The sequence below is a fragment of the Struthio camelus genome, chromosome 3 (assembly GCF_040807025.1).
Source record: "Struthio camelus isolate bStrCam1 chromosome 3, bStrCam1.hap1, whole genome shotgun sequence".
Taxonomy (NCBI): domain Eukaryota; kingdom Metazoa; phylum Chordata; class Aves; order Struthioniformes; family Struthionidae; genus Struthio; species Struthio camelus.
In genome coordinates, this window is record NC_090944.1 from 35,809,727 (window position 1) to 35,837,293 (window position 27,567).

At 38.9% G+C, this 27,567-nt stretch overlaps 1 protein-coding gene across 28 annotated transcripts in view; it reads right to left on the minus strand.

The window, feature by feature from the left end:
* LOC104151956 (dystonin) overlaps positions 1–27,567 on the minus strand; it is a 309,066-nt gene that overhangs the window by 66,370 nt on the left and 215,129 nt on the right. For all 28 annotated transcript variants that reach the window (XM_068937429.1, XM_068937427.1, XM_068937406.1 and 25 more), the window contains 12 exons: positions 27,026–27,343; positions 26,681–26,847; positions 25,078–25,234; positions 24,507–24,633; positions 22,263–22,325; positions 20,898–21,133; positions 19,116–19,245; positions 17,331–17,530; positions 15,372–15,867; positions 12,932–14,406; positions 2,496–2,657; positions 1,098–1,268 (listed from right to left, as the gene is read on the minus strand). In XM_068937429.1, the coding sequence (XP_068793530.1) occupies positions 1,098–1,268; positions 2,496–2,657; positions 12,932–14,406; positions 15,372–15,867; positions 17,331–17,530; positions 19,116–19,245; positions 20,898–21,133; positions 22,263–22,325; positions 24,507–24,633; positions 25,078–25,234; positions 26,681–26,847; positions 27,026–27,343 (3,702 nt within the window). The remainder of the gene's footprint in view (positions 1–1,097; positions 1,269–2,495; positions 2,658–12,931; positions 14,407–15,371; positions 15,868–17,330; positions 17,531–19,115; positions 19,246–20,897; positions 21,134–22,262; positions 22,326–24,506; positions 24,634–25,077; positions 25,235–26,680; positions 26,848–27,025; positions 27,344–27,567) is intronic.

Genomic DNA, 27,567 nt, shown 5'->3' on the forward strand with positions numbered 1-27,567 from the left:
AGATTCACCAACCCCTCATTTCCAAAATGACCTACTTGGTTTCTGTGGGGTGAAGATGTGCGGCAACTCCAAAGAGTGAACATATCGGTGGAAAAAGTTACAATTAACACTCATTGCAGGAATCATGCCATTTAAAGTATTTGAAGCATTTCGTAGGAACATTTGTGAGAAAAGTGCATGCCTTCTAGGTTTGATAACATAAAGGTAATTTTCATATACACAGGTACATAGAGGCAAATAGATAAATATAGAAAACAACTGCATTGCCTACTCAACAGTGGTTTGAGATACTTAAGAACAGAGCTCACTAATCTAGTCCAGTAAATTAATTTCTTCCTCAAGAATAAACCACACTTCTACCTAAAGTGTGATTATTGATGATGCTCCTTCTCATCCCTCCCTTCACTCTGTAAGTGCCATCAGTAAAAATCACCATTCCGCCTCTGCAGAGTTCTCAACGTGACAGTCTGTATTGACCACAACTCCATATTAAATCTCTGGGTGGCAGTGGGCCACACAGTCCAACTGCATGGACCCCTTCATGAGCTACATTATGCTTCCTTCTTTTACAATCGCAAAAACTCACAAGAGATGACAGCGCTGACAGCATTCTTCTGTTAGCACAGGCCATTCCCCAACAATATTCCAACTAAATACCAGCAGCCACCAGATCACAGCCAGCATCAACAGTCAAGTATTTATGTCCATTGTTTGCAATATTACTTTGTAATTATTGCAATGAAAAGCTTATTACTTCTTTTTTCCTATTTTCCAAATGGCCAAATACTGGGTTTTATCCCTTTTGTTTTTCTAATGGACCTGTAATATTTATTTCCTGATAGTGCTAATAATTCTCATCAGAGCTCAGATCACACAGTGTCACACTCCTTCGCGTGTTCCTGAAAGGTGAGTACTTCTCCCAACACTGGACAGACTCTAGAATACAGAATGGATGACTGCTTTAAAGACCTCACTCAGTACGCTTGAATGTAATACAGTGCACTTCAACAGACTTTATGCTGTGGCAATTCATTACCTGGGAATTCATTACCATTGCTGCAGAGCATAGAGAGAGATTCTGAACACATTTCACTTACTTTCTGTTCTTGTATTTGGGCCTTCACAACTTTAAATTCAGCAGATGGTGGCTTCTGATTAGCCACAAGCTCTTCTGTATCAATGAGCCAGCTAAGCAGAGATTCAAGGGCATCCTGAAATCTCCCGCAGTGAAGGAGGGCTTCTTGCAATTGTGCAGCACGCTGGGCAACCTGAAAGAAAGTAGAGCATCGGACTGTACTTACTTATTTTCTTATTTCTGTGAAATAAGCAGCCAAGATTTGTAGACCTGCCATTTGAATGCCTGGCAATTATCATCAATATGTACTTGATATTGATGTACTTGAATGCCTGGCAATTATCATCAATATGTACTTTCACTTTCATAGCTACTCATTACAGCACTATGGCAGTTAGCATGAATTTAGCATTAATCTCTTGGGGCTACGGTCATCCAATGAGAAGCAGCAGCTGACTCCCAGTAAATGAGATAGCTCCAGCACTCCATTGCAAGATATAAGTTTGTTTTGTGTAAATACAGTATTATGACATTTGCTGATAAAAAATGTTTCAAATAGTTTTTATTTTCCCTGTGAAAGGATAGAGCCAAGAATCCAAGGTAGCAGTCCTTATTAAGGGACAATAAACCCCTCAAAGGGAAGAAGAGATAGGAAAGGAGAGCACAAATAGGTGCATCACAAGTATCTGTTGTTCTGCTGCATCAACCCTTCTGCAAGATAGGGTTGATGAAAACGGGCACCGTTTCTGCCTCCCACTGTTACCCTTTTCAGTAGCAGCCACTCCTGGAAGAGAACTGTTCGTAGCATGGAAAAACACCTACAGCCAGTCCAAAGCAGTGGCACCTTCCAATGTCTCAGGCACCATAACCCTTAAGGTGCTATAAAAGAAATGTGCCACTAGTCACACAAAACTAGGCTGCACCCCTGCTTTGAGTACTGCTCAGTATACAGTATACTCTGTACATACAAATACAACAGAGTGGAAAACAATATGCAAAGACAGAGTGAAGAGGAACTCCTTAAAAGCAGCTGACCACAAATGAGAGCTCCCTTTCGCATCGATGTGTCCCAGCTCCAACCTCATTTACTAGGTTATCAAACCTCTCCCTGCTCTGTTTAAGCAGAAAGGAACATACAGTCCTGGGGGGGAATCTTTCCTAAATAAAACAAAAAAACAAAAAAAAAAAAAAAACAGGACAGAGAGCTACAGAAAAGTTTGACAAAACCTTATAAATGATAGTAATACCTCCAGCAACTAGTGATAGGAATCTTATCCTTAAAATTACCAAAAAAGTTATTGTGCAAAACAACAAAATTCATACCCTTACTATTTAATTTCCTGTATTCTGAAAGATGGCAGTAAATAAATAATCAAAATGCAAAACAAGACAAAAGCACAAGAGTACACAAAATAATAACCTTCTTATTAAGAGTCTTCCATCGGGTGTTAACATCTTCAAGGTCATGTTCAAGGTTCTCTGTGTTGGTACTTTTAGCAGCACTTTGAATAAGGCCTTGACCTAACCAATTTACCTCCTGTTGTTTTACTTGCAGTGGTTCAATTTCTTCTTTCTGGAATACCTGCATTTGGAAAGATCAAGACACGTGATATATTGTACTGCTAACATAAAAAACGTAAGAGACACTGATGTATACCTCACAGTACACAGCAAAAAAGGCTGAAAATTGATATCTAGAAGAAAGGAAAACAGACTTTGTGAGCAACTTCCAAAAAAATAAAAAATTAATAAACCTGAAGAGAATAGACCTAATCTAAACAGAATAAATGGAATACACCATTGAGGGAAAATTATGTACTTTTCTATGAGTAGTTTTAGAGAGGAAGGACAGGGAGAGAAAGAACGAGAGAAAGAACAGAGAGAAACAGAACAAGAGAGAGGACAGAGTGAGAGAGAGAGAAAGGATAGAAAGAGAAAAAAATTGTTAATAGAAAATCAGGTAAGTAAACTAGATTCCTTATGCAATGCTCAAAAGAAGAATGGAAAAAGTCAAGAACAGTTTATAAACATAAAAAGAAAGAACTTCTAAGCAACAAAAAAAATCAAGACCAGCAGAACACATCTGTCTATCTGCTTAACTATCTATATATAAAACCTAAAAAAAAAACAGTGCAGAAGGAGCGTAAGTTGTCTACAGGTAAAACAACATTAAATTTTAGAGACAAAAAACCAAAAGCACCAAGGGAGACAGACAATTGGGCAATGTTTTGTCCTAATGTCCAAATTAGGACAAAAGCAAAACTTTGAAGAGGCAATGAAGGAAGAGGTATTTCAGAGTAGGATTTAGGTAAATGGCAACGGTACCAAGTGAGGAGAGAGTATAGATGCTGCTGTAATAGTATCACAGTGGACACCCAAGAGAAGGGATAGTCACTCTCTCAGAGGGATATTCCCGCAAAATGCCAGGCCTCCGACTGTACCCAAACAGCAGTTCGAACAGTTTTCTGTTTGCTTTGTTATACTTCTTCAGGTATTCAAGCTTTTCAGAGCAGAATTATTACCACTAGCAACAGCAATGTAAATCCGCACTTGTATTCAACTGAATTAGCCTGAACCGACACCAGCGTCAATGAGATCAGAAAATGGCCCGAAGCCTCTGAATTAATTACACCGACCAGTGAAAAATAACCAATGAATAAACAATGCTAGAGAACGCTCAACTTTTGACCCTAAATCCTTCAATTTCTACAGTGGCATTCAGTAACAGTTTTGGTGTACATTTGATGTATTCAGAGCAATCTTCCTGAAAAGCAGGAATCACTTCAAACATACCAATGACTCCCTTCTTTGGCACCAAACATGGTACGGCAAGTGATTTTTTTTTAAAGAAGCAGACCTCAGGTGGCTGAGCATGCTTCCGGGAGCTTGACAAGTCAATCTAGAGGCTAGAGCAAATATACTAAACGCAAGAGAGAAAATAAATTAAACACCCCCAAGAGCACTGCTAATATGGACAAGAAAACTGAAAACTCTAAGAGTGTGGTTACACCAAAACTTACAGCGTGCAACCAGCTGGCTGTTCCCAGAAAATGGACAACGCTTTTGCATTTTTCTTGACTTCAGGGTAGGGAGGAGGCAGAATAATCTTTACACACAGAATCAAGAACAAAATTCTTCTTTTCTGTTCAATAAAGCCTCAACTTTTGAAAGCAACATCCTACCACGAGGAAGCCTGATTTCCATAATCTGCCCTTTTTAAACACATGCATTCTTTGCAACGAGAAGCTTTAAAATAAATTACAATTATTGTTGAGGCTAAAGTTTACCAGAACAACTTAGCAACAAAGCCTGAAATAGCTCAGATTTCAACCAGAGCGGGAAGAAAAAAAATTACAGACCTGACAAGCACCCTTTGCTTATTACAAGGCTTCACATTTTACTTTCTTACCTCATCCACCACTCACAAAACCCTGTAAGATCCTGTGCTTGTAAAATACTACTGTAACTTCAGATCTACTTTCTGGCATGCAAATGCAAAAGCAGGTTTTCAGAACACGCAGTGAGTCTTTAATCTACGCACTTTGGAAACCACAACAAGCTGATACTGTTGCTTATACCTTCATGAGTAACACTGCTCAACCTGAATAAATGGGCTCCAACTGCCCTTGAACGGCATTGCCTTTAACCACAGCTTGTGCAAAACCCGAACACTCACATCAATGCACAGTGGAGGCGTTCCAAATCAAGAGTAACAGACACCATCTGGACAATAAATAACCATGCACCAAACAGCTGGAAGTAATCATCCCTGTCAGAAATTGCCCCGATTCATTTTCGAAAGTGGCCATCTCACCTATTTCGGACCTCTTGTACGCGCTATGCAAATGCCACTGATTACCTACCACATTTGCTGAATGAAAGAAATATAAAATCTTTGTGACAATGACAAAATTGTAAAAACTTAATGAAAACTTTAAGCAAAGACATTTAAGCTTGCTTTACAACCATTTCACAGATCTCCGGAATTTATTTTTTTTAATTATTTACCTTGTTAGACAAGAGGCCATTGCAGACTGTATCCAAGCTTTCTATCTGGACGCCAGTAGTCCAGATATTGCCTTTACTTCTCCCTGGGATAGCTTTTGGACAGTTAACAGTATTATCTAATTCAAGCTGTTGAACTGAAAATACCATTTCATTTGAGTCTGTATGTGCCATACTGGATTCCTCTGGATCAGAGGATATCTCATATTTTGATAAATCTATGTCACTAGTATTTACAGCAACATTTGTGTAACAAATGTCTACGTGCTGAGGCGCATCCTCCACATAACCCCCTTGCATTGTTGTGATCAGTGTTTTAATTTTTTCATCAACTTCATTTAAATTCTCTACTTCCTTTTTGTCAAAGGAAATACTTTTTCCGTCACCCCGACGAGGATCTCCACGCGTCAGAGTTTTCTCTTTCGAGCTTTGTAAGTAAGAGTGTTTCCCCCCCACCTCTTCCTGCTCACTTTCGTGTTGCGGTGGGCTGCTTTGTTCGGCTTTCCCAGCGGGGGAAACGTCATGCAAAGCCAAGCTGCAGCTTTCTCTGACAGGGCCACGACTGCCCACAAGCAGTGGGGTTTGCTCTTCTCTGCACAGAGCAGGGGAAAACGGTCTGAACTGCCCTACTGCCTGCATGTCTTCTGCAGAAGACAAACTTCTTATTTGCGTTTGCTCCCCTGCTAAGAGCATATCTTGTTTTTCCTCCCTTTCCGTCGGAGGGCTGCACAAACCAGAATCTTCCTCTTCGGAGGTAAGAGAATTCGTACCCCATCTGCATTTGCTTGATTTAGCGATATCCGATATATCAGAAGTTTCAGTAAACGAGCATTCACTTTTATTTGCATAATCTGAAAAATTGGGCGGCACAAACATTCTCCACGACCGCCTATGCTCTTTCTTCTCGGCGTGAGACTTGGCTTTGGGTAATCCAGCGGTCCGAATTATATCACTGTTCAGCTTGAGTGCATCGAAGATCATCTTTTCATCTAACTTGTTCGCTTCCCGACTTCGGAGCTCAAAAACACTGGAAGAAGTAAGGGCACCGTTGGAGCACAGCGTGCCAACGTCCAGTGTTCTGTGACTATAGGGCAAAGTCCGGTCGCTGAAATGCCTTGAGGAGAGGCTGCCTTTGGACCCCGAATCGATTTGTTCGTTCAGTCTCACCGTGTCGTAGATCGACCTCTGGGGAACGTAACAGTCTTCAATATTTAGATCTTCATCTTCTTCCCCTTTGCCTACACACGGAGGATTCTGACGTAAACAGTCTGGCCTGCTAAGCGGCTTCCCCATTTTGAAAGTGTTTACACAAACAGGCTACTGTGCCTCCACTTTCATAGCTCTAAGTGAAACACTCTCAAAATACTATCAGTCCGAAGAATTATAGTAAACTCGCGTTTAGCATGAGATGCATATATACAAAATATACATCATAACTTATGAGGTGGTTAAGGTCATAATCAGTGCATCAGTGTAAATGCAGCTTTACCTGGATGTCAGGTTTTTTTTTTTTTCCTCTCTCTAAAATATAAAGTGCTTCAGTAAGAAAGGAACAGAAGTCTTCCAATATCACAGAAAAACGAAGTACAGCGAAACCCAACAGTGCCTCAAATACTTAAAACCCTCCGCGGAACGTTCCATTTCTTTCTGCAGGTCAGAACTTGGATGCTGAATCTCCGGATTAAGCCTCCCGGATGAACGAGCATTACAGAAGGCGGCACATTATCTCCTGTAGGTGACAGATTAACTGTAATCCATTTAAACAGTTTGCAGAATTCCATCTCCTTTATAAATAAAACATGGTGCAGAAGCTTAAAAAGACAGAGCCCACAGTGGCTGTGTACAGTTCAGACCAAGGCACAGAGGAAATCTTGAGGGAAAAAAATAAGTTAAATCCAGAAGAGTAAGAATAATAAAATAGTCCTTTACTTTTTTGGCAGTAGCTATAAATAACCTTGATCTGGAAAAGGCTGTTTAGTCTCCTCTTCTACCAAGCTTTTCTGTGGGGCACTGAGAAGTTCCATAGGAAAACATGATTTTCTAGTAGCCGAGCCAACGCAGCCAAAATATCCTTTAAGCAGATAATTAGAAAACAAAGTTGTTTAGACTGCTTTTCCAGATCCCATCCTGGAGAGTTGTTACCCGGTTTAAGGCAACTGCAGAGCAGAACAATTGCAGCGCTTTCCCCCCGAAGGCACAGCAGATTTACATTCAGCTCCAATTCAGCAAGTTCTAGCTATAAACTGAAGCTAGCAGACTGTGGTCACTGTTTCCTCTTCATTTGGAAGTGCAGCTGCGGAGAAGGCGGCAAAAAAAGGGAATCCCACCATGATCGCTCGCGTGTACCATCCAGTGAAGCCGATAAGCCTTCCAGCTCTCCCTGGTTTCTGATGAACTGACAGGCGTCCTCCTCCCAGCACCGAGCTTGAAGAAACGCCCTTTTTTATTCTTTAGGCAACATCTGCTACTGCCCCTTTCATTCGCAGAGTATTACCCTGCGGTCGCGTCGGTAGGTGCCCGACCTCTTCGCGCTCCCCCCGTTATGTTTTCTGCCCCTCCTCACGACTTAACTTCTCGGTCATCTTTTCACTTTTGCCATTTGTCTGATCCGGGAGGCCGGCCGAGCTGGTGCGGTGGGAGGTACGGCGGCGCCGGAGCAGCCCGGCTGCCGGTGACATCATGTACATCCCAGCGCATTCTTTCATCCTGGGGCGGCCGGCTTACGCAGGAGCGCAACCCAGCGCCGCTGATTAGGACGGACTGCCCAAAGTGGCAATGCATGCCTTGGCTAGGCAAGGCGACACCGCTCCAGCCGTAGCGGCGTTCTAAAGAGCCAAAAAGAGCACTGTTTTGCTGCCTTATTTGAAAAGGATCTAGAGCAGCACGCTGACAGAATTAACAGAAACCTGACTTTTCACAGCACTCTGGTGAGAAGGCACGGTGCTTTTAAGCACGGTCTGCATTTAATCCAGCCGTCGGATAAAGACATCGTTTAAAGGAACACTTCCAAAGAAAAAGTTAAATTGAAAGTTTGTGTGTCTGTGTTATTGCTAGAATTTTTTTTAATTCCTCAGGTCGTCTTTAATTAATTAGGTGTTTGAATATATTTTATTGAATATTTTTTCTTAACTTGAAACGCACAGAGATAACGTTCATTCCAGTTTCGTTTCTATTCATTTTCACTTTCTGGCTTTGAGACAATAGCTTACTGTAGCGTTGCCTGACACGGCAACTACTACACAAGGAGCATTATAGATCCAAACAACCCCTTCTCCCCCAGCTTTCACTGAAAGAATAAAGATGATCTATGAAAAAAAGTGAATGCGTATATTTGGATGCTGATTTTTAAAGGCAAAAAACAGGATAATGGGACACAGAATCAAGTTCTGGGTTTTTAAACCTTTTAAACGCTGTTCAACATTTTGTGCCCTATCTCTAGCTCGTAATTATGTAAGTGAGAGCTGGGAGACGCACAAATAAGTCATCAACAGCGTGCAGGGACGTGGTCACGACCAAGCTGCCACCTCATCAGCACAAACCTTCCTACCCTTATTGACCAGAGACCTTATGCTGCTTGCGATGGGAGGTATCAGTTTTAGTGACAGTTTAGACCTCAGTTTAAGGACAGCATATGGCACTTGGTGCTAAAACTTAAGCTAGAGTATTAACTGCAACCAGCTGAAGCTTTCCGAGCTAAGCAGGATACACTTTACGCAGGAAATACAAACAATGCACACTTTCTGTTTATTCATTTATTTGATGTACAATCAGCTATTACCAAAGCATTAAAGTGACGTGAGACAGATTTTCTCTTCCTGCACTCACGTATTCTTCCTGCTCCAGCGAGCATAGTTATTATTTGAAATAAGGCTTCTATAAAATTACAACCATTACCTATTAAAATTAGGCCAAAGAGATACTCGCCTCTGATTTCTCTAATTGAGAATACAGACTATAATGGTAAAGGTGAGTAAGACATTCTTTGAGGTCCAGTCATATTCTCACCCAAAACAACCACAAGCAGATCCTCCCTGAATTCAAAGACATGCTGTACCACTTTATAAGGTCAGGACACAACTGAAATTGGTCCATATGTTGGTTTTCCAAACGTAAAATCATTCTGGAACATTTTAAAAATATTTTATCATATTTCATCAGATCCACTGAAGGCTTTTGTTTGACAGTCACTTTCTCAAGTGATACTTCCAAGAAAAATTAAAACAATTCCTTTTCTACTTTTGCTTTTTACTACGGAGCCTAACTGTAGTGAATCCTGTGGAAGGATAACATCTTATTACAGCGTTTGTAAATCAGTGCATGGGAAAGTCTACACTTTTTGTTTCTTACTTGAGCATACTTGAAACCTCAAGTTATTTTTTCAGCATTATCCACCTTCAAAGTGAAACTCGGAGGACACGCTCTACACAACTAACACAGGCCAATTAAAATCTTAGTTCAAGCTCATTGGCTGGAATAGTCAGGCTAGCTAAAAATTGCTATAAAGTCCAATTAGAAGGCAACTTCCTTAACAACTAGATCTAGTGCTCCAAAAACAAAAGCAAAACCCTAATGAGCCATACACTGATGAAAGCTGTAACAGTTCCATGTATTTTTGCTAAAAAGAAAAGAATGTCTTTTAATAACATTACGAAGAATTAGGCAAAGGTTTCAAGAAATAAAATAATTCAGCTGCTGGAGTTTTGATTTCTCCCTTTCAAAGAGAACCTAGCTGGAAATCCTTTTCCAGCTGCAAACATCCTAACATCATGTGGCTATCCAAAACAGGGGTTTTGCTTCAGTCTCTTTTGTAAGATTCTTTTTTGTTTTGCTTTTGAAGAAAGAAGGCAGAATCAGCTTAATTAAACAGGGCTAGCTGACTGAAATTTCCTGTTAGCACACATCTATGTACACATAACCTACCGACTTGGGGGGGGGGGGCGGGGGGCAAAAATCTAGCAAAGACGAATTAATTAACAGAATGAATTCTGTGTGTTTCACATTTATTGAGACAAATTTCTTCTGGGTGTGTTTTGTGAAGTGACAGTCATGGTCTACTTTCAGATGAACTCCACGGGAGATTTTCATTTTCAGAAAGCAAATTTTATATTTGCATTGTAAATAAATACAGTTTAATACTGGCGACAAGTACTTTCAATTTAACGCTCTATAATGGCTGGAATAAGTGGATTACCAAGAACTAAGATTACCAAATATAAATAAAACAAGTATGTGTATCTAAATAAAAATATAACGCAAAGCTTTTTTAATAACTGCATTTTAATGTCAGATGCCAAGAAGACTCACAAAGCTCTACTCTTTGCACATAAAAATTGGTCAAACCACGAAAACCACAAAAAGCCTATTACACAAGATTCTCCCCTGAAGAAAGTGAAGATGTCATGTGAATAAATCCAGCTTCCAAAGAAAAGCTTCTCTGCTTTCCTCTTGAGAAACAGAAGTTGACTGTACTTGACCACAGAAGCGAGAGAAATAAAGAGCTAGACTGCGGTTTTGTGGCCACAGTCACATTTGGAGGGTGAATGTGGCGGTGTGTGTGTGTTTGTGTGCAGGCACACACATGTGAGCAAATGCACCATCAGTGGAGCACGACTTGCAGGAGCCAGTCTACCTCTGGCTTGCTGACTCAGGTGAATTAACTCTTTGGAAGGATAAAGAGCATCAAGAGGTGCGAGACCTATTGTAATTTTGCTGTCATACAGCCCAGAGGCACTCACACCGACTATGAGAAGAGCTATTGTTGAACTTACTCTCTCCTCCTATCCATCACCCTTTGCTACCTGCCCCTACCACGCTAGCCTAATAAAATGACCTATTTTGTCTCCTTCCTATTTTTCTTCAAGTGCTTCTCACTCTACTACTTCATTCCTGCATTTTCTCCTCACTTATGTCAACAACCCCTTCACTTTTTCATTTTTCGCCTCCTGTTTAACGGCATTGAGTGTTCACTCATAAGCAGTGGTGCAGCATAAACTAGTTGTTTCAAACAAAACACATTTCTAAGCTCAAAATATCTAAGATAAACACAATTCTAGAGGATAATTCTGGATATAAACATGCTGCAATCACTGTTCTCCTTTTCCCTTCTTCAGCTTTTTTTTTTTTTTTGTAACGTCTTTTTCCCATACAAGCCCTTTGGTTTCAGGGACGCTATCTTCCTACAGGTCTTCACTGACTAGCCAAGGATCTCACTCCCGAAAGATTCCTGAATTTTGAAGTTGTTATATTTCTCGTCCAATGATCTTACCAAGTACAGTACCAAGACAAAGCACAGAAAGGCGCACCGGCTATACAGTTCTCTGGATTCTTGTACTGTATATTCATCATCCATGTTTTCCCTTACATGGTGAAAGTATTGTTCTTTATGGCCAGAAAGAGATATATATGGTTTAAATGACCTGAAGCTGCAACTAATGTTTGAAAACATAAGAAACGTGGTAAAATCAGAGATCACAAAGAGCCTGCCACTTAAATCCTGTACAGTCAGTCTAAGCAATAATAACCACAGCGGGATCTTCTGTTATATTCAGATTTCCAAAGTATTTTACCAACCATACACAAAGAAAAGCCATTTGTTTCTATTTTAAATTGAGACAGACTTGTTTGGACAGACCGGCATACAATTTTAATCCTCACAGTGTAACAGAAACTCTTCCTCGTGTAACTATTTGTTCAAGAGTTTCGCCTCTATTTATGCATTCTGAGAGATCACCACAGTTTACAGAAGACAAACTCCCTGATGAAAGTTTTAGCGTTTAGTTTTCGTTTCTAACATGGTTTAGTCTAAACAAGCAAAATGCACCCTCTGTTGGGCCTAGCATGTAATTACTTCTTTTCAGCAACATGGCTTACCAGGGCACGTCATGAAGGCTTTTGAATCAATATTAGATGGAAACGAAACCAAAGCCACACAGAATATTCAGCGCTACTACAGAGCCGTTAGGATATTTCTGATCTATTTCAAACGCTGCTTACATCCGTGTGCTTTACCAGTCATTCCAGTGAGCACTGCCATTTCACTGACTGTAGCCTAAAATACCTGCACTTCATTTCAACGTCAACCGCCACACAATTTATACCCAGTATCACAGCAACGTATTTTTCTGAACTGGATGAGGGCTGCTTACAGAAAGCTACGCATGGAAGCTGCAAAGTGCTTTTTGCATAAGGATGCCACAATAAACTCCCTCTGTGGAAAGATGAATATTTTACCTGAATTCTTCTTACTAGTATGTTTCTAGGTAAGGCTGGGATTCAGCTGAGGTTAAGCTGAACTATGTGTTAGAACAGAAAATAGGGAAAGGTAAGGTCCTAAATCTACCAACACTGATGCCTATGCCCTGGTCAAAAAAATGAGACTATTCAGATGAGCAAAGATGGAAAAAAAATGGAGAGTATTCACGTGAGCAAAGTGAATATGGGCTGGTAGGTGAATATTGGAGTCTAAAACTCAAAGAGCAGTTAAGAAGGAAGCCCGTGAGATAGACGGACATCGGAACAGAGACAACATGCTTCTCGAAAGAAGGTAGGGTAGATGGGCTGCATAAGGAAACAAGATTATGAAGAAAGGTGAAAGAGAGAAGCGGAGCTTAGGAGTTACAAACTGGGATACAAAGAAAGCAAGCCCACCAAGCTGTAGCAAAGGAAAGTCTGGAGAAAGACAAGATATTCCAGTTTTAAAAAAATATATCCAAAAGGCATACAAGAATGACCGACTGCTACGAAACAAGACTTCTCCATGGTCTGCATTTAACCAATCCTTTTCACTATGATTTTTAATTAAATTGCATTGTGGTAAAACACTTTACAGTAGTAAGAAAGAAATCTTCCTACCTTGAATGTATTCAGCTGCTGATTGATAGTCTCCGTTTCCATTCCAACAGGACCTTGCGACTCTTCGTGCTCTTCAGCTCTCCCAAGCAGGCTGGAAAACTCTTTCAGCTTACTGTAAAACTCCTCAACACGGCTAATGGTCCCCTCCACTTGATCTTCCCTGGCTTTTGCTCTGTCGAGTAATTTGTTGCACTGTTTATTTAAAGCTTCCAAATCTCTTTTTATACCAACAAGGTCAGGAGAAGCTTCAGCTTCTGTGGCTAGCATCATTTTACAGTTTTTATTAGCACTTTCATTATTCATTATAAGGTCTTCCAGCTTTTTCAGGAAACGTTTTATATCCTCTCTCTGTGACTGCAGTACGTTAAGGTCTCTCCCCACTGGAGCCATGCTGTCAAGCTCATCATCAAACTCGGCAAACTGAGAGAACATCTCTCGGATGCTGTTCTGGAAATGGCCAATTCCCTGAAGTTTTGTCTCCAAGAACGAGCACCTATCGTCAACCTGCTGGTTCACTGCACTGTACTCTTGCTCCAAGGATTCAGCTTTTAGCAAAAGGTCAGAAACACCTGCTGAATCAGAAGCTTCTATCACCAGTTCTTGGGCAAGCTTTTTTGCCAAATCAACATGGGGCTTTAAAGCGTGTAACGCCTTCTGCTGGGTCTGCATCATTGTCAGGTGTTTGTTACTAAATGACTGAGGTCCAAGCGCATCATGAGCTTCCAGATGCTCCTTGGCACTTTTAAGCTGGTTTTCAGTTTCCCTGGATGATTCCTGAAACTCTTTCAGCCTCTGTGCCATATTTTCCAAGCACTCTCTCTTCTGATGTAATTGTTCTGTGACTGTTTTCACTTTCTGATTAAGTGCCTTAGTCTCCTCTTTAACAACTTCTTTATCTCTTTCACTTGCACTGAGCAAACTTTCAGCAGTATTATTCAATAGCTCCACCATGCCATGATGTTTATCCAGGTCCTTCTGCCAGGCCTTCACCTGAACAATAGAATTCTCTATTTCAACAGGGTTTATGCCAACTTGTACTTCACATAGGTTGCTTTGACATTTCTCTATCCATGGCTGCAGATTTTCTACATGCTGCTTGTACTGGAGAGCTTTCTCCAGACAATCTGTTAATTTATCTTGCCTTTCTTTTACCTGTTTATTCATTTCATCCCAGTTACTTTTGAGTGTGGCAATTTGGGACTGTAATGCTGCCTTGTCAGCACCTTGAGTCTTCTGTAAGATACTTTCTCCTTCTGCAATAATTTTTTCATAGGAACTAATCTGATCGGACAGGGTCTTCTTAAAATCTTTCTGTTCTTCAATTAGTGACTGCAAGGCATCAAGTTTGGCTGATATAGGACGAGCCTGGTTCAGCTCTTCTTTCTTTTTGTCTAGCCAGGTCTGAAAGTCTTCAGACATTTGCTGGAACTGATGAGAAGTGGCATACGCCGACTGAAGCTGCTGAACATGGTTATCTACAAAGCAAAAGACAGCATGAATGTTCATTATCAGAATCAGCTAACACTCACTGAAAAAAATACTACTTTTGATTTTGTTATAAATGATCATTAACATGAGGAGAGCTTGTCCTTAGCGTGTGGGATTTGATCCCTTGCAAGTCCCTCGCAAGGGATAGGTAGTCTTGCGCCTAGAATACAGCAGAACAGCGAAGGCATTTGGATGTCAATCAAATCCAGGAAGCTTAGCCAATCTATGTCTACATGAATCGCATTCAGGCAGATTTGGGGTAAAAGGCACACAGTTGTGTTTCATGATATTATAAAGCGTAAGCGCAGGGAACAACATTAAGTAATCTAACCTGGTCATGCCTAACTCATGGCCTGCAGGCAATATGTTTTTAGGGAGATCTTTTGATGTTCCTCGTGACCAGAGGAAATTAAAAAGCTAAAAATGAGGCTGTTAGGGACAACAAAGTATGACATTGCCTGCAGTGTATTACTCGCTCAGTTCTGTTGTTAACGAGGTAAGGAAAGGCTGCAGACTACTGACCCGCTTCTATCACAGGCAGTTGTATACAATTGCCACTGGTTTTCTGCCAAACTCGTTGGTTCTTAGCACAAACATGACAATTTTGGCTTACGTTCTGCACCTATGCACAGTTAGATAGTTCACTGAACAGCATCCAATTTTCGCATCCTAATTAAGCGAAGATGTATCAGAAGGGAGAGATGAGAAGAGCAGGACTGTTATTGCGCTCAGTCTCTCCTAAAATTCCCATTAGAGATCCAAAGTATTGTTTTTGCCTTTTCAAGGAAGGGGGACTCACTCCTAAGTTCTAACGTACAACTGCTGGGACAGAATACAGAGTGGGCATTCAGCTCAGCTCACTCAACATTTGACTACTGACCGTAAAAATAAATTTAACTGTGATGCTTTACTTTATGCCTTAATTACTATTTCTCTTTAAATAAATACTAACCGGATTTTTGCTCAATATCCTTAAATGATTTTACGATGCCATCTAACTGCCTTGTAAGTTCTGCTTTCAAATACTCTTCTCCAACCAGCACTGATAGCTCTTCACAGAGAGCTTGAGCCGCATTTATGTTCTTCATTTCCTGTTCTATTTCCTCCTTCATTTCTCTAGCAATTTCCAATTGTTGTTTCACAGCATCAGGTTGTGTGCTCACAGCCAGGCTGCTGCTTAGTTTGCTATCCAAGGCACTTAGCTTATCTGACAGACTTCTAAGCAGGCTTTGGTACTCTGTGCTTTTCCCAATGGCTTGGTCAATTCGGTCACATCTGTTACTCAGTTGGCCAGTTAGACTGTCCCACTTTCGTGCCACAGCTGCCAGTTGCTCTTTTACAATTTCATGAGAGGGGGGATGTTCACCAGGCCTCTTCAGAATCCCTTCGCCAGCTGTAGTTAACTGTTCGTATTGTGGCTTTCTAGTGTCAAACTCTTTGAGCAGAATCTGGGAAGAAAGTAAATTTTAAAAAGCATTTACCTTGCAAAAAAGGAGCAAAATGCTTCTGACAAAAATTATATGGAATATGTTGTAGCTATGCTCCATTAACAGAGTAATTAATCTCTGAGTTTAAAAAGCTAGTCAATTAATTTCAGCTTCTACACATAAATGCAGTGTTGTTTCCACGTGTTTACATAAAAGAAACAGGAAAAAATAGTTAAACACCATCAAATGGAAATTCAGTCAGCAGATGCTGGTAAATAATGAATTCTGTCAATATTACAGTAATTAAGTAACTGTACCAAGTAAAATAATCACTGTTTAGGTTCGAGCGGGGTCTTCCTTCCTAGACAGTTTTGAAATTTGCCTTAAGACAGAACTTCAAAGAAGTTGTATAGTGACATAATATTGCAAAGCATTATTAGAGCACAGACAATATTTGGTAATTCATGAAATGACTGAATCTATACAGTAAGATTTGTTAAAGTTTATATTAGTGGTTCTCAGTACTGATTTTTTTTTTTGACAGTAAGTCATAATGCTTACAAAAGAAGGGACAAATATCATGGTTTTACTTTTACGCAACGTTCCAAACCCTTCCTTTTTAAGTCAATGAAGCTTAAATTTTAAGCACTGTTAAGTGATACATAACAGTCTTATGCTGGCTTTACAGATTTTTGAAGCTTTTACAAGCCAATTTTAAGCCAATTTCACATAGTATTAGAACACAGTTCATGTTTTAAACTCTTTCTTTTGATCAATAGGGATACATCAGCTTTAATAATATTTTTGCAAAATAAGAATGTAATTTCTCTTCACAGTTTAAATGAACTAGCAGCAATAGAAATGTTTGAAATTAACAGTCCAAGTTTCTGCTATTTAGCCTGATTTAACTTTGGCTTCTTTTTCACTGTGAGTTTGCAATATTCTGTAAGTAAACTACTCTACTTTTTCCCTATACTTTTCCTTCTATCTTTTGCACTCTTGGCCACATATCTATTCACAGTACTTGCATTTCACTTGCTTTCATATTTTTATTAGCTACTGGCACAGACAAGTGAATAAAATCTTAAAAAGCTAGTCCTACAGCCTAGACCCTCTATGAGGACTGATCATAAAAATCTTACATACACACTCAAATTAATAAAACTTCAAAGGACTGTTTTCATTAGACTACAGAGAAACCACAGCATGGTCAAAACACCAAAACGTATCTGAGGATTAGTATCTCCCCAAGGAGTAAGTCCTGAACATTTTTCCTTTAGTTCTTTTGATCTGCCTTCACTCTCATGAGAATTTTTTTCTTGTAATTACTGGAGTCAAGCATGACTTAAGCTGATATTTACTGATAAACAAATGTAATAGCTCCTCAGGACTGAGCTGTATGCTAAATGCAAAATAATACTTTGCTAATAGCAAAGAAAGCAGAAAAACTTGATCAGTACTGCATGTTGGCAGTCCTTACTCACCTGGACCTGTTGCTTTTGTGTATTCAGCATATTTGGATCAATTGATAGTGGTCCCAGCACACTGACCATTAGCTCCTTTTCTACAAGCCAGTGCTTTAACTGAGCTTCTGCTGTCTGGAACTGGGTCAGGTAATTTGAAGACTCTTCCAGTTTTTGCTGTCTCTCAGATGTAACTTGATTGAGCTCTTTCCATTTGGAATCTAACAATGATAATGTTAACATATTGCACGCATGTTCTAGCAGACGGGTTGTCATACAGCGGATTATATATGAAACATAAACAGCTCTCTAATAAGGCTTCTTGCGGATTAATTCCAGATGCCTTCTTGCAGTGACTAGGCAAATACACTTGCATCTTCTGACAGTCAGACCAATAGATGCTTCATTAAAAGTCTGAAGTTTAATATAGCCACATATGGAATTTTTAGAACAATGAATATACAACATGCAATAAAATTAGATCAGAATATTACTAAAGTGAAATACCATCAAACTTAGACCTGGACCCCAAATGACATGCAAATCAAAGTGCTATATACTCACAGCTTAAGTCTAGTTTGATTCGGTAGACTTGCCTTCCTATTTAGTCAATGAAAAGAAATAGATACCTTTCCAAAAGTGAGTCTAAACCCTAATTTAGGCGTCTGCTCTGAACCGCCCTTTGAAGGAGCACTTCTCTTTCAAATGTTTGTATTAGGTGTTAGTCTGTGACAATTAACTTCCTAATTTAGACATCTGAACCAGGTAGCTAGTGACAGGCGACAAGAAAAAGTGCCTTGTGAACTCAGAAGCCAGTATCTACAGCCTATTCCACTTCTGCCTATCCCAATGGCTTCCAGAGCAGCCATTAACTCTTGGGGTCTTGCTTTCCCTCTTTCAGTGCTTGCTCACTCAGCTCTGCTGTTTTGCTAGATCTCCTCAACTCCCTGAATTTCAACTGTGTTTTTTTCTATTTCTTTTGCCACTTCACTGTCTCTGATCCCTGCTCCTCCTGTACTAATTCCCTTTCAGCACAAGTTCCCTTTGAGACCTCAGCTGCTCTTTAAACTTTGTAAAAACTTTTCAGAGTACATTCATAAAGAGGTCAAGTTAGAAAATTTATCAACTTTAAAACTACTGCGGGTGTAGCTATAAAAATACCTACTGAGTCAATCAGTGTTTCATACTATGATTTATTTTAAAATATGACAAACCTAAGAAGTATTTTTAAAAGCTCATGAAAATTACATGCTGCGCTATCTCAAAACGTATTGTCCAAACATGGTCATTTCCATTTTTCTGGCAAAATTTATAAAGTCAGTTTTAGAAAAAATGGCAAAAAGCCACTAAAACCACAAAATGAGAAAAGCCACAAGGCACACAGAAAAAAAGCATGCAGAAAAGCATTAACAACAACTCAAAAGATTCTTTATATCAAACAAGAATTGACTTAATTTGCTTTCATCATATGTTGTAAGAATAACCAGCATATCTATCAGGAACAATAACCAACCTCTCAAGTTTTAACACATGCTGTTTGAAAAAGATAAATTGCAAAGCCCTCTAAAACAGGGAGTCAAGCTATAGCCTCTCTCAATTGCACGGATATAAATCCAAAGCTGATGGACTTCAGTGGAATTACTCCAGCTCTACACTCTTGTAAAGGGAGTTATTTTGCACAGGATTTATGAGGGAGGAGCGAGCAAGACATTAAAAATATCAGTGACTGATGATATGTTAAAAAAAACCTCATAATAAAGCCATTTCCAAATCAGTCAGAGTTATAATGGGACTGTACTGAAGTACCTATTTTATCCAGCATTTGTCTCCATTTGGGTGCCTCAGGAGAGTTGGGGTTCTTCTCCAGCAGCTCTGTCACTTTGTCCTTTAGCTCCTGCACTTTATTCTCGCTTTGCTTTAACTCAGTTTCAAACAGCTATAAAGTCAAATGGTAAAATTAATAAATAAGAAACCAAAGAAGAAATGTAGAGCATTTTTAAAGTCTGTAATGCTGAGATGCCAAGCACAAAACCAAACAATAAATGCATAGCATTTATACTGCTTTTCTGCTGTGCAGCTCAAAATGCCCTATAATGGCAGATCATGTATATACTGGCTGGTCATAAAATAACAATTATTGCTTAATTTGAGGAAGTGACAGAGAATTTAGAGAATTTACATAAATAAGCTCCACCAGGTCCTATCATACTCACACGGACTTGGAAGCTGTTCTTGTACAGTAGGTAATCTACTAATGCACAAGTGCAGCTCAAAGCAGAAAGAACCCAACTGGGGCCAGCAGTCAGGAGCTCTGCGCGGGCTCATTTAGCTCACTGAAATTCCTGCTATCACAGACAGACAGCTTCCTGTAGATCATCTAGAATTACAGTTCAGAGAGCACCATAGCTTAAAGTGTACACCTACCAGGAGACCTAGATGCCCTAGTAATCCCTACAGAACAGTTCGTGCCATTCTTAGAGGACTGAGAAATGAACAGTCCTTACACCCAGCAAAGCGCTCGTTTGAATATTCTTAAGTAATAGAACTTGCATTGTCGATTTGAGTTTTAACTATCAAAAAAAAACCACTTAAAATTACACTGAACAAGTCTGTCTTTATTTGATTTAGTACTTCTAGTAAAAAGCACAATGGCATCAACGGGATGACTCTGGCCTGAGCACGCAGTCATTTTTCCAGCTGTCTACAAATACTCTCCTATCACTACACTGGAGGTAGGATGGTCTTGTTAGCTTTGAATATACTCTGTTAAAAACTATGGAGCAAATTTTTTCCACATTTAGTTTGAGTTTTAGGATGGAATGTTATCCAAGTCTGAGGAAAAGTCAAACTTACGGAAAGTCAATAGCTGTTCAGGTTAATTTTTAAGGCTGACCAGCCAAATCTGAAAAAAGTGCATCACTTGAATCAAACTCTGTCCTTATTTATCAACTCACAGGCAAGGAAAGAATTTTCCATTTCAAGAGCTATCCATTACTTATCCCTTTAAGGATGAACCTTTACACATATAGATCTTGTCCTTTGTTGCTAAAGAAGCATATATTTCCAGTGCTGAAAAGGGATAGAAGCTAAATGCTGATTCAGTGGTTTTCTTATACCAGTCAAAAAGGGGAAAGGAGACTGTTGAACAGCTATGTAACTTAACAAGCATGACATGGCTGCTGAAGAGAAATGTTGCCTTGGAATAGACATAAGCCTCTGCAGCTGCAGAGTCCGGGAGGTCTGTAGAGTGTCAGTGAACCAGCAGCTGCAGAAACAGCTTTCTGATAGATAAAGCCCTTCACGTCTTACAAGCTGTCTGGTAAATAACTCACAACCATTAAGGATACCAAAAAAGTATATTGTATAATCAATACACCCTTCAATAATCAATACAATTCCTTCTTTCATGCTCCTTTTATTACATAGACAGCTTGCCAGATCTGTTGTGTGCTAGATTGGCACATCTACCAGGATTATTGAAATACTCTCTGCGATATCATACTCAGCTGAGGCATCAGTTGTTCAAACAAAATTCTGTCAATAATTGCAATGGAGAGTAAAGTATCATTTTTTGAAGACACAAAGTACCTTATGTTGCTCAACTTGGGCTTTAACAGCCTCACTATCAGTTGGAGCAGCTTCCCAATCTGATGCGGTTTTGTCCATTTTCTGTAACCACTGCATCATTGAGGTTGATTCTTCCTGAATATTTTTCATTTTTGTAAGCATACTTTCCAGTTCTGAAACCTTTTCCTTCAGTAAAACTCCCAAATCTTCGTAACTGTGATTTACATCAGACATGGCTTGTTGAACAGTTGTCAGTTCTATAAAAGGAAAGATGAATAAAGACTGTGTGAGAAATTACAAGCCCTTCAACGTACTTAAAACTTCAGGAGTGTCTAAACAATACTCTGAGTTACAATATAGGAATGTAACTCAAAGTACTGTTTAGAAGTTCCTGAAGTCCCCCAAATAAGAAGCCACTAAACATGCTACCATTATTTCTAGTTTACTCTAAACATGGTAACACCGCATATAAATGACCTCATTTAAGTTCCCTATTTGCAAGAGCTTCTCATTTCACAGAAACAGTAACTTTAATACAGACAGATATACAAATCGTACCCATTGTTATCTTATTGTTTTAAGCAACAATACTGCAGCAGAAAATTGAATGTACTGGAAAATAGTTCAACTACTACATGTCGGCCTAACATTACTGCAATTATATTTTACTCAAAGCCATTACCAGATGCTGTTATGTTATTGAGACCTTCACAGGCAAACTGCGTACTAAGTAGATTGTAATTTAGGAGAATGAACACTGCAGACCCAAGACACAGTACATGGTTATCAACACTCACATGCAAAGTGCCGATATAAGTTCCTTTGTTTCTCAAAAGGAATTGGTCACATAAAGTAATAAAAATGTATATGAAGTGGATGTCTTCGTACATGTACGTGTATGTATGTGCATGCGTCTGTGTATGTGGGTGGGTATTAAAAGGCTTGAAACCACACGCATACTAAACAGAATTTTCTCACAGGCCATATCTTATATTAAAACAGCTATACCTGTATTTATAAAAATACATACTGATTCAGAAAACAAAGCCAGATTCGATCTGTCTTCAAAGGAAATACTGAAGATAAGTGTTTTTACATGAAATTTCATGTATCATCTTACTAGCCAACATACGTATGTTGTGTGATTTTTCTACTTCTTATGTTTATGTTTTTTATTTTTATTATTTTCTTAATTTTCTTATTTCTTATGTTTCTTATTTCTTACCTTATTTTTCTTATTTCTTAGGTGATGTGAAATTTCCCAGGCTTCTACAGACTCTTCCATGCAGATGTGTAAATAACTTTTAAAATATTTATTATATTTAAGACCAGCTCACAATGGCAATTCTTTATCAATACTGAAATTTTTACTTAGTGGTTACTCACCTTTACTTTTCAGAAAATCCTGCGTACCTGGAGCTCCTCCTTCACCATTTAACATTGTTCCACCTATGGATTGAGAGAGACTAAGTTCTGTGTCTATCAGGGCCTTTTCCCACCAAAAATTCAGCATTGTATTTCCTCTTTAAAACAGAACTTGTAGTTATGATATGTAATTCTCATTATAACATTAAAGCAATACCTACATGCTACACTTGTATAGCTAATATTTTATTTAGATTGTGTTTATATATTTTAAGGTTGTTTTAAGTTTTAAACAGCTCCAGCTAACTAGTACCCTAAGTGGAACCATATATGCATATGTACATACGTAGTGTGTGGGTGTGCACATGCACCCGTATATGTGCAAACAAACACCTGACATAAGCAGTCTTACTGCTTACAATGCTATGCTAAATAAATGACTGCAGTGGACAAAGGTCTATGCCCAACTGTGAGGGCAGCTCTCACTGAGTGCAAATCACTTCCTCTCTTGTCATAAGCAAGACCTGTATATGTGTTCCACAACAGAGATTGCAACGTGGAGTCTTCTTGATACATGGGAAGTCCTTGGTGCTACCCAGAAGAAGCCTTTCACCCAAGAAGCCCACGAATTTTAATAGTATTTCACAGCATTTGGAACCAGGCCTATGCAGGCTTTGTGAAAAGCAGACAAACCTCAGAGCTGGGTAACAGAGCCACTCTGCAGAGAGCAGCAAGGAGAATCCCTTCCAGCTCTCCTACACATATGTATTCCCAGATGAGTAATTAATGGAGAAAGATTAACCGCTGCCTTGGAGAAAGCTGTGCATCTACCCCACAGTACCAGCTGGACAGTGAGGACCACATTAGCAGCAGCTGGAGGATGGTAAGAGAAAATAAACCAGATAAGAACTGTCACAGCCCCCAGCCAGAGCCTTGCAAATCTTTGTGCTCTATTAGCTGGACTCTGGTATTTATAGCTGTGATTAAGTAATACACAGTACAGTTCTTGTCTAGGAGAGTAAATACTCTGGTCCGGAGAATTACAGCTGCTCTTCTATGCTATTTATTTAATTAATTCATCTATCTGGATGTACAGGAAGAGCGAAAGGGGCAAAGGAAGGAGCACAAATATTCTATATAAGGCTCCAAAATGTTCTTTAAATTTTAAATTCAAACAAGAATGAAAACAGAAGCAGCTATTACAAAGAAATGTGAAAAAGAAAGTGCTCTACTCTTGCCAAATAGGTATCCTCAAGCAGTCCCTTCCTCCTGCTGTCCTTTACAGATGACCAACAGAGGCCAACATGCTTGAACTAACTAGGTCAGGAAATAAATTCAAGGAGAACTGACTGAAGATCTATTTCTGGCCATTAAAACACCCTAGGTACCTCCTGACTTAACTTACAGCTTAAATGACACTAAACAGAATTATTGGTTTCTGTAAAACAAGTCAACATTTAAATACCATGGTATAGAAAATCATACAAATAGATTTGCTGACTTTAAAATCAGAGTACAGGGGAAAAGGAGTTAGCTGAAGCTCCAGACTCGAAATACATTTTGGCTCAGGAAAGTCATACTGGGATATAGAACCACTTCCTTTCCACGCTGTTGTTTGGACTGAAATATAGGTTAGCATTAAATATGCTATCGTACTGGGATCAGTATGTTAGTTAGGCTTCACTTTTTAGAAGAACTACATCCTCATCACTCTTTTAACAAAAACTGCATGATTCTGCAAACAATTATGTGCTTGCTTAGCTTCACCAGAATAGTCTTGTGGCTATGAGAAAGGAATTTCTGCGGCAGTAAAGGTGTGCAGGTTCATCAGCGTTTGCAAAATTAGGGTCTGTATTTGTCCTACTTGCAGACTTGGCTGATATGTCAAGAATTGAAGAATGGTGTCATTTTCTCATTACCTGAAGTTTTCTGGGGTGAGGTGAAGACTGTAATACTAATCATTTGTACATAATCTGGGAATGACATACAGAAGTAGTAGCTTTAGGACGTGCTAATCATTTACATCAAGTGCTTTTACACTATTTTGACAGTGTAAAGCAATCAGAATGTGTACTGAGTTATTACAGTAGTTAGACATATCAGTTTAAATGAGAGTCACACCAAACGATGGTCAGAACAGATGTGGCTAACTTACTTTTCACAAGCCGTAATATTCAGAAATCTGATCAACAGGTGAAACATTTTGTCTTAAAGGTTTTAAAAACTCTTTAAGCTTTAGGTTTACCTGATCATACAAATGCATACCTGATTTTGCAGCTGCTCTTGATTTTGCAGGGGAAGTAACAGCAGTAATTAGATTGCATAACATCGTTCCTCTGCTATTCATTTTCTGCAGTTCTGGTGCTTTTAAAGTCCATTCATCTTTCAAATTCTGGTTAGGAAAATAAGTCCGTTACTCATTACAAAACTGATTTCAGACTCAAAATATTTAATGTAAAGAAAGGAACGACCACGCTACTTCAGAATCAGCTGCAATACATTAAAACATGCAAAAGAAGTGGGAATGTAAATGTAAATGGAGAATGCTAGCTCCTCAGTCCCAAATACTGTGCAGTATGCAATGGTAACTGTTAGGCAGGTTCTATTAGTAAACGTGTATAATCACCATCAATAATCACTACTAGTAAATACCTACACATCTAAAAATAGAATATATCTTGCCCTATTGCTTACAGGAAAAAACAGAAGAATCTGCAAAAAAGCCCCATTGAATTACAGTCTGTATTTCCTCATTCCACAAGGCTGTACTTTTATATTATTAATAGATGCCCTACTTCCTTTAGCCATAGTTCACTTCTCATACACAACAGCTTACCAGAGTATCTTCCAAAGGTTTCTTTAACTCCTCCGCATTCAGCGAGGGTCGCGCTGCTGGAATTCTTTCTGTCGTCTCTTCTATCCATTTCTTTAGGGATTCTACAAGGAGCTCAAAAGCATCCATCTGGTTCTGACAAGATGATACATCCTCTTCTCTAGACAAAAACAAGAGAAATTGAGCACTGAATGTCAGTATTCCTTCTGAAAATTAAACCAACAGATATTATCAGTCTGATATTGCTATTCCTGAATTCAATGACAGCTTCACAACGTGCTTCAAAGAGAATACACATAGATCTGTGAATTTTCTGTATATGTAGAGAACATCCATCTTTGTAACATTTTCATAAAAGATGCAGAGACGATTTATAAAGGAGGTAGAGAACTATTAACTATTTTGTGCTTATCAATCCAAGTGGAGATGATAAAGCAGACACCGCCATGTAGAGGCATCCTGTTGTCAAAGCGCTTATTAAATCTACATTGCAACTTGCATATCTTCTGCCCGAACATGAATTGACCATGAGGTAGTATTGCAGCAGTGCTGATGAACTAAGTATACCTAGTCCTGTTCAATAAAAGCAAAGACCACGTGAAAACCAATACTTCAAATATCATCACATCAACCCTGACTTAAGAAACTCCATCCCTAGAACAAGCGGTGAAATACATTTTTCACAGTCGTCTTTGCGTTTATGTGATAAAAGCAATACAGGGATTAAAGAAACTCACAAGAGTTGTGAGTGAATAAAAATTTTAGACAGGGAAATTATGACAGTTCATGTCTCTAAAATACAGCATTTTGACAATCTGGTAAAATAACTAGAGATTTGAGAACTGCTTCACTGCATCATTTTGGATTTTGAATAATCATTGCCTACTACTGTCAAAAATCAGGATCCATTTATCAATTGCTATATAAGTCAGTTCCAGTTTGCTGTCTAAGCATGATGGCTACAGCTTGTGTTGTTACTGTGATTAACAAAGCATGACCGGGAAAGGAATCTACATCTCATAGTTTAATGACTTTTTATTACTTTGTTTTATATGACAGATATCTGAAAGAAAACTGTACGTACCTTAATGATGCAACTGGTTTGGAGATTACAGATAGACCAGAATCAGAAATAGTTTAGCTAATATATGGTCACAAAAGACTAATTTTATGGATATGACCAGAGTTTGGAAAATCTAGATTTGCTGTACAGGTAACTGATACGAAAGCTATAATAAATTCTTCAGTTTTCCTTTGCAGCCTGATTCCAAACATGACTTTAAATAACTTCACAAGCAGCAATTTATATTCTATCAGAGAAGGAGAAAAGTATGTTTTCCTTAGAACTGACAGGACTCTTGCAAATATCACGAAATTTGCAGAGAGTTACTTGTTTTTCTAGCTAACATTAGAGCTCCTGAACCACTTACTCTCAGGTAGACTAAGTATAGAGGTATTTCCAAATAGAAGATCTCTTTTATTAAAAAAAAATTCTCTGCACCAGAGTTATCTGCAGCCTCCTGACATTGCATGAAAGAGGTCAGCAGTCATCATAAAATTCACACTGTATAAAATGTGGAAGCACTGTAATAATTACTCTACTTACTTTTCCTTTAATGTCTCCTCTACCTCCCTGAATTTCTTTGACAAAGTATTTACTTTTTCTAGTACCAACGCTTTATCCCCAGGCAAAGCATGAAACGAAAGTTCTTCAAGAAGCTGCTGCAAAACTTCCAGATCTTTCTTATGTTGTGCCAATTCTATAACAGCTTCCTGCAAAACAAAGTATATTTTTCATATTAGACTTTACAATTGGTTGTTCAAAACTATATCCTTGATTTGAGCTAACCAGTTGAAGTTAGGAAACAAGAATGTCTTACTTATTGTTCAATCATTTAGATGAGTGAGAGTAGAAATGCAGAATATAAATACAAATGGAATAGTACAGTACCTGCATATACTGAGACACTTCACTAACATCCTTTCTTGGTGCCTCAGTCTCACTGAAAGCCTGGTTTTTCTCATCTAAAAACGTCTGAAGTTTTTCTGACAGACCTTCAAACAACTCCACTTTGGTCTTCAACTCCTCCATTTTCACAAGCTTTTCTTTATGCTTGTTACTTGCTTCAGAAAACCGTCCTGCAAGTTCACTCATTTTAGCTTGCAGCGAGGATGCAGTGGATGGATCTGCTGTTTCCATGAACTTCTTCACTTTTTCATTCATAGTGTTTATGCTGCTTTGGCGACCGGCAATATCTTGCTCTAGCATCTGAAAGAAGCAAGAACTATTCTATATTGCTTATAATTAAATTTTAATAAGTGGAACTGGTCTACTATATGAAGCAACAAATCAGTACAGCTACTACATCAGTCTAATTCTATCTGTTTCAGCTACAGAAAGTCCTTATGTGCAGTTTCAGTTCATGCAACAGCCCCTTTTATTAAGTGTTTTGAATCCATTAAAGGTGCCAAATTAAGATCCTAATTCTTTCT